Genomic DNA, 7,500 nt, shown 5'->3' with positions numbered 1-7,500 from the left:
ACGCACGCGCGCACACACGCGCGCACACATACACACACACACACATACACATACACACAAAGCCACATACACACAAAGCCACACAAAGCAAATACCGATAGCCAGTGCGGTATGTGCACACAAAACTGCAAGAGCACGCGCTCAACAATGTGGCCTTTCGACTGCGACACAATACCACCGATGCACACAGTTATCACTACAAGCTTAACTCACGCACACACACACACACAACCACACGCACACACATTACCAAGGCTGACCCACATCTATTGCCCGTTTTCGCACCTGCTTCCGCTTCTCTGCCATCTGCTTCTTTGCTCTGACAAACATGTCCAGCCCATGATCTCTCCTGCTTGACGCTGGTGTCGACGACGATGAGCCAGTACCCGCCCTCCTCCCTGGTGTTGTTGTTGATGTTGTTGCTGCGGCTGCGGCTGCCGTTGTTCTCGCCGCTGTCGCTGCGGTCGTTGATGCAGGCTTGCGGGATGAGCGTGGTTTGCGGGTCAGTCGCTCCGGGGCGGGGGAGCGGCGGCTCCGGTCGCCGCTGGCAGACCGCCTGACAACAAAGGGGGAGATGAGGAGAAGGAGAAGGAGAAGGATGGAAATGTCAGTGCACATCGACACAGAAAACATGAAAACACACACACATGCACATGCACACACACACACACGCACACACACACATGCGAACACTCTCGACACAGGAGCAAGCAGACACAACGCACGAGCGGGACCTTGGCGGGCTGCGGCGGCGGCCTTTCCTGCGACGGCCGGGGCTGGCGGACTCAGCACCTGAGCTGGAGTCTGACGGGGACGACGGCGACGAGGGTGACGATGATGGCGATGACGGCGAGGAAGGCGACACCTCGCTGGAGTGGCTGCGGCGGCGCGATCGACGGCGGGCCCGCCCACGACCCCGGCTGCGGCTGTCATGATCGTCGTCATACGAGCTGGCGTAGCTTGAGGACGACGTGTAATCATCATCATCATCGTGGTCGTCGTCGTCGTCATCGCTCTCGTACGAGGAAGATGCGTGGCGCCGGCTGCGAGACGACGTGTGGTGATGGCTGCGCGTGCTTCCTCGCCCACCATACCGACCGCGTCGATCACCTCCTCCCCCACCTCCGCCGTGCCTGTGGTGGCCGGACCTCCGCCTGGGTTGCCGGCGGTCTGGACGGTGCGCATGGCGCGGGCGCCTGTCGTGCCTGCGTGGGCTGCCGTAGTCATCGTGCGGGACAACCTGATGCTGACGGCGGTGTTGGTGGTGATTGCGATGCGGGTTGCGATGGTGGGTTTGGGCGTGATGCCTGTCGTCACGGCGAGGCAGCCGTCGCTGTTGGTGCTGGGCATGCTCGATATGGCGACGGTGGTCACGCGAGTGGGATCGCCGCGACCTCGAACGCCCTTCTCCTCCTTTCTTGTGTTGCTGCGAGCGTTTCGACCCTTCCTTGTCTTGCTGCCTCTCCTTCTTCGCGGGACGCTCCCTACTGCGGCTGCGGCTGCGGCTGCGGCTGCGGCTGCGGCTTTGCTCTGGCTGCTGCCTGGGTCGATCACGCTCAACGGCGCTGCCGGCGCCCTCACGGCCCTCTGGCTTGGCTGCGGGTGGTGGCGCCGCTAATGGTGGTTGTGTGGCGGTGCGAAGCGGAGACCGGGACCGCGAGGTGCGCCCGCGGGGCCGACTCCGGTTGCGGCGTGGGTGATCGCGCGGCATGGCGCTGCTGCTGCTGCTGCTGCCTGCTGCTCAAACTGGGTGATGTGGCAACATGAACGTTGAAAGAGCAACGAAAACCGGGGCATGAGATGGCGGCGAAGCAGCAACAGCCACAAGACGACGCAGCAGCCGTGGCAATCGCAACGTCAGAACCGCGAGAAGGAGGGAAGACGAAAACAAGCAAAACCGAGCGCGAGCTGTTGGGTGAGGAATACATAGAACACAACACAATAGCCTAGAACACGCTGCCAGAAGGCGCTGGTCGTGCGCAAAGCCTTTGAACCCGTCAAAGAGGAAGCAGAGGGTCTTGCGAACGTACTTACCGCAGTGCACGCGTTGTAAGGGGGCAACGCTTCCCTGCCGACCTCGTTCCTTTCCTTGCTTCCTTGGCACGGCTGTGTGCAAATGTTCTCGTGTACCTACCTACCTACACACACGCACACACACACACACACACACACGCACGATTGCCCGGGGGCCTTTTTTTCCCCCTTGCTTGTCGCGATGTGCGAGCAGTGATGCACTGCTGCTGCTGCTGCTGCTGCTGCTGGGGGAGATACAACGTCCGTCCGCCGTTCCACGCAGCACCCCTTGTTCCTTTCCCTTCCTTTTCCTTTCCTTTGCTGCAAAAAGCAAAAAAGCCCAAGCCACCCTAAATTCAGGGATTGATTCCTTGCACAGCCAACAAGCCAAACCAAACAAGGCGAGCAGGCAGGCCTGCCAAAGAGTGCGCGATTTCTGCCGGGTTTGCCCCCAAGCGTCGTGCACATTGTTGTTGTTGTGGTTGTTGTTGTCGTTGTTGGCTGGCTTGGTTTGTTGTTCTTCTCCTTGCCCCCACGCACACATCACCCACACACATATCACACACACACACACACACACATATCACACACACACACCGCACATCGCACTCGACCGATTCATGCCACAACAGCCAACAACAAGGCTGGCCTCACGATCACCTTTTCATTAGACACACACACACACACACAAGACACCAAGCGATTCGCCGTAAACACACAGCAATGAGAAATGGCGGCAGCCCCAGCGGAGATGATGGCAAGCGGGAAGCTCGACATCGCCCACGCCGCTTGTCGCTGTCTGCCTTGCACACGCGAGAAGTGAGCGTGGATGCTGCTGTCACAGGCCCAGCCTCACCCCAGCTCCAGCGGCAGCGGCAGCAGCAACAAGTGCCGCGAGAGGGCCGCCAGCCAGATGCCCGTGCCAGCCAGCCCTTCCAAGGCTCGACACAAGCACAACAACCACCCCACTCACCACACCTGCTGCCGCGCACACAGCAACAACAGCACCACCAACAGCAGGCGCAGCAGCAACAGTCGCAGCAACAACAACAACGCCGGCGACACTCACTGCTCGTGGGTGCAACCGCAGGTCGACAACACACGGCACCCTCCTCCTCCTCCATCCCATGCGCAGCGACAGCAACGGGCAGCAGCAGCGATACGACCCCACCACACTGCCTTCCGGCCTCGGATGGGTTCTCCGAGATGGCCACAATGCCGCCGCGCGCAAGCCGTCCACCGCGCCCACCATCGACGTCCCCGCCTGCTGTGCGGCGCCGACCTGGAACCGCACCCATGATGCAACTGGTGACCAGCCCACCGCCGCCGCCATCATCACCCCATGGCGGAACGGCAGCACCCCCTTCCACCACATCCACGCCTGCGTCCTCCGCGGTCGCCTCGCCGGCGATGATCCGCTCCCAGCGGCCCGCACCTTTGCTGCTGGCATCAACGTCTGCGCAGTCTGTTGGCGCTCCGTGGTCGCCCCCGCCAACCAACTCCCCAATGAGCCCGCCCACACACAGTGTACAGACAGGCGCTAGCACTTTTGCCACTTCCTCCTTCTTTGGCGGGCCGCCGCCGTCCACGGCCCACGCGTCGTCCGCCTTCAGCCACGGCCACAGCAGCAACGGAAGCCCGCGCGGCCGCCGCGGCAGCCGTGGCATGGACGCGCGCATGGCCATGGTGGGGCAGTCGAGCTTCCGCACGCATCAGCAGTCGCCAACCATTGGCCTGGCCTCCCCGTCGACATCGCCCTTCTCCCCTGCAACCACCATGCCGATTGTGCGCTTCCCGCACTCGACATTGGGGCCCATGGCCTCTGGCGGTGGCAGCACGCGGCCTGGGCCCGTGTCCCCGGGCTCGGTCTCCCTCATCGCCGTGCCCTCTCTCACACAGTCGACTCGCACCAGCTTCCAACCGGTGCAGGACCCACGTGGCCCGTCGCGCACCCAGGCTGCCGGGACCACCCCGCCCAAGCGACACGGCAGCAGCCAGCGCAGAGACGTGAGTGGAGTTCACTTTGTGTATGCACGCATGTGTATTGTGTTGTGTTGTGTTGTGTTGTGTTGTGTTGTGTTGTGCATGTGCACGATTGAACTGTATGCGCAATGGGACATGGAGCCACGGAATGTCACGGACATGCTTTTCCAACTTGCTCGCACTCAACACGTGCCCAACCCCATATTCGCCTCACGTCCTCTTTCCGACCTGCTGCACCACTCCTCCTGCCTGCATGCCTGCACATACGCGTCTGCACAGCAACGCCAGCACCACCGCAGCGCATCCTGGTGCGGCGGGGACGAGGAGGATTCCTTTGCAAAGACTCCCTTCCGCTTCACCGTAAGTGTCACCCGCCATTTCCTCATCTTTGCGGGTCTTTGTCGTCTGCATATGACTGACGGCTGTTTGGCCCTGTTGTGTCCTGCGTTTCACTTGCGGTCCCCCCCCCCAAAACACCCTAACGCTAATTATTCTCAACCAACATGTGTGTTATGTGTTGTGTGTGTGTGTGTGATGTGTGTGTGTGTATGTGTGTGTGTGTGTGTGTGTGTGTGTGTGCGTGTGTGTGTGTGCGTGTGTGTGTGTGTGTGTGCGCTGGATTTTTTTTGTTTGTTTGTTGGCAGCCGACGCGTGACTGCTCCATCTCGCCCCGCTCAACCCCGAGCCCCAGCAGCATTGATCCATACATGCGCGGCCTCTCGCCCCGCCAGCCGTCGGCGTCCCCAAGCAGAGGCGTATCCCGGACAGCAAGAGCAAGCCCACGCGCACCAACACCACCACGATTCAGGTACTGTCATTCCACACTCAAGCATGGTTGATGTCGGCTGTCCTGGAGCTGATGGCCCAATCACTATTACGCCCCATGAGCACAGCAACACAACAGCAGCTACATACGCGTGCAATGCAAGTGCATGCTCACATTCACACACAAATACGCGCACGCACACACCACCATTCACACGCACTCACCACACCACATTCACACGCACGCACACTCACACGCACTCACCACACCACATTCACACGCACGCACACGCACACGCACTCATCATTTTTGTTGTGTCTGTGGTGTTGTTGGACGACGCTATGGCAGGGGCGACCGCTGCGATCGCCTGCGCAACGAAGTTCGCGAGATGCTGTTGCAGAGTGAGCTCGACAACCTGACTGCAGAACACGTCAGGACACTCATGATGGTAAGCGCACGTGTACACGCTTGAGGGATGAATGCGTTCGAGGAACTGTGGGCACCTGAATGGCATTTGCCCTTTAGACACACACACACACGGATTGCCGTACTCAGCACACACACACACACACACACACATTCACATTCACATTCACATTCACATTCACATTCACATACTCAACTCACACGCGTGCGCACGTGTTCTGTTCTCCTGTTTGCTTCTCCCCCTCCCCCGTAACCCTTTCCCAAACCCTGTGATGTGCTGTGCTGTGCAGGATGACGGAACCGTGGTGCCGATTGAAGCGCCAGTCAAGGACGCGGCTGCCGATGCCGAGAAGCGCGCAGACGGCTGCTTTCCCGGTGATGCAAAGGTCCTAGCCAAGCGCCAAACCCCGCGCACCCCAGCCGTGTTCTCCCCCGTTAGCTGTGCAAACACAGCATAGCTCTAATCAACTTCCTCGGTCGCCTTTCCTTTAGGCCACAACCGCCTGTCTCCAAACCCACACAAGGACTTGACTTCATGACCACTGCCCTGGCATCCTGCTTTGGCAACCATGCGCGCCTTCCCCCCAATCCCTTTCGTGTTCATGATCTCGTGTCTTCTTGCTGGTATCGATTCTTGGTTTTTTATTTGTCTCGCGTCTTGTGACTACCGGTTCCTTGCTACTGTCGTCCTCGCTCTAGCTTTCCGTTCTCAGGTACATGCACATGCACGCGCGCGCACACATTTTGCACACGTTTACACTTGCACACATGCACACGTTAACCCATGCGCGTGCTTTTTGTTTCGTGAACCGTGTCCTTGGGCTGGCTTGCTTGCCACAACGTGTGGTGCGACGTTTCGCCGATGCCACCAATGCATCCATATGCTGTTGCCCTCTTCTTGCTGCGCTTCCTCCGTGTTTGTCCTCTCGCTTGCTTGCGTTTTTCTGCCGCCGCCTGAGCACCTTGAAGTGGTTTTGTCTGCTTTGGCCTATTTTGAACTCCAACTTCCTCTCTGTACATGAATGAATGTGCTGTTGCGTGTCAAATTACACATTGATGCAAGGTTTTCACTCCCTCATGCCCTCGCAAGCTCTGTGTGTGCCTTTGTGTGTGTGTGTGTGTGTGTGTGTCTGTCTCTGTCTCTGTGTTTCTGTGTGCGTGCGTGTGTCTCTGTGTCAGTGTGTGTGTGTGTGTGCGTGTGTGCGTCTTCAGTGTGTGAGCGTGACTGCCTCTGGCAGTCGCTCTGTGTGCCTGTGCGTTTACGTCTGTCTGTTTGTCTGCCTGTCTTCCTACCTGTGTCAACTACCTTTGCGTTGGCACAAGTATGCGTGTGTAAAAATCATCTCACCAGATATGCGCAATAGAAAAACGGGGTCACATCACGTCAGCCCGAGAGGCATGTCATGACACTTCATACGGTAAAAACCAAGCGAGCAAGCATAATCACGGGAACAAGAGGCACCAAAACCTCAAAACACGGGAACCGAGGTGGGGGAGGGGAGTATACGTAGGGGACAGACAGGACATGCATGAATGGCAACGAGCATGCGGGGGAGAACCACAAATGCGAATGGAGCACCGCCAAAACGCAGCAAAAACAGCGCCATTGACGTCACCAACAGCAGCAGCAGCAGCGACAGCAGCAAAGCCAACACCGCGATGCAAGAAAGAGGCACGGCATGAAAGAGCCCAACTATCAACCGATGAGGCACTGGTGACGAGGTGTGCATGGGGGGACGCAACTCGAACCAGGTCGGAAGGACCTGCAACACAGCCGAAGCAACAACACCAACCAGTGGTGTCACTGCCCAGTTGCACAACAGGCGCACTGGGGCAAAAGGGGGAAGGGCCGCGTGGGACGGGGAAGCGGAAGAAGTGGAAGGCAGACAGAGGAGGGGAAACACAAGTGTCCAACCAGCCACGCGAACTCAAGAAGTGGTAGAAGGGACGCAACACTCAGAGGTGGGGCTGCTTATTGAAGGGAGCAGACGGAGCTGCTCTGTTCCTCAGTTGACGCACGGTCACCACGAAGGGTCGTCCGAATGGAGTTGAGTGCCACTGATGTTGTTGGAGCAAGTTTTTGTTGTTTTGCCTTGAATCGCTCGGGATCCTCCAGATCCTGTCTCATGTCCAGCGAGAGAGAGAGAGAGAGTGTGTGTGTGTGTGTGTGTGTCAGTGAGTGTGTGTGTGTGTGTGTGTCAGTGTGTGTGTGTGTGTGTGTGTGTGTGTGTGTGTGTGTGTGTGTGTGTGTGTGTGTGTGTGTGCGCGCGCGTGGTTTTTATGTTGACATGCTGGCATGTGTGTGTGTGTGT

At 58.6% G+C, this 7,500-nt stretch overlaps 3 protein-coding genes across 3 annotated transcripts in view; 1 reads left to right on the top strand and 2 right to left on the bottom strand.

Moving 5' to 3' along the window:
• The window catches only part of PTSG_00805 (uncharacterized protein), a gene marked incomplete at its 3' end in the record, with an annotated part of 12,968 nt that extends 10,799 nt beyond the window's left edge, over positions 1-2,169 (bottom strand). The window contains exons 1-3 of the mRNA XM_004998217.1: positions 2,035-2,169; positions 735-1,746; positions 286-556 (exon numbers count right to left, since the gene is read on the bottom strand). Coding sequence (XP_004998274.1) covers positions 286-556; positions 735-1,711 — 1,248 coding nt within the window. The 5' untranslated portion in view covers positions 1,712-1,746; positions 2,035-2,169. The remainder of the gene's footprint in view (positions 1-285; positions 557-734; positions 1,747-2,034) is intronic.
• Positions 2,170-3,309: 1,140 nt separating this feature from the next.
• On the top strand, positions 3,310-5,646 carry PTSG_00804 (uncharacterized protein; the record flags this gene model as incomplete). The annotated part of the gene is made up of 5 exons (XM_004998216.1): positions 3,310-4,020; positions 4,276-4,356; positions 4,641-4,804; positions 5,111-5,210; positions 5,479-5,646. The coding sequence occupies 5 exons, from the start codon at positions 3,310-3,312 to the stop codon at positions 5,644-5,646; spliced, it is 1,224 nt and encodes a 407-aa protein (XP_004998273.1).
• Positions 5,647-6,459: 813 nt separating this feature from the next.
• PTSG_00803 (uncharacterized protein) overlaps positions 6,460-7,500 on the bottom strand; it is a 2,716-nt gene continuing 1,675 nt past the window's right edge. Inside the window, exon 3 of the mRNA XM_004998215.1 lies at positions 6,460-7,307. Within this exon, the coding sequence (XP_004998272.1) occupies positions 7,161-7,307 (147 nt within the window). The 3' untranslated portion in view covers positions 6,460-7,160. The remainder of the gene's footprint in view (positions 7,308-7,500) is intronic.

The sequence above is a fragment of the Salpingoeca rosetta genome (genome assembly GCF_000188695.1).
Source record: "Salpingoeca rosetta unplaced genomic scaffold supercont1.2, whole genome shotgun sequence".
NCBI lineage: Eukaryota > Choanoflagellata > Craspedida > Salpingoecidae > Salpingoeca > Salpingoeca rosetta.
This window is presented reverse-complemented; position numbering and strand designations above follow the sequence as displayed.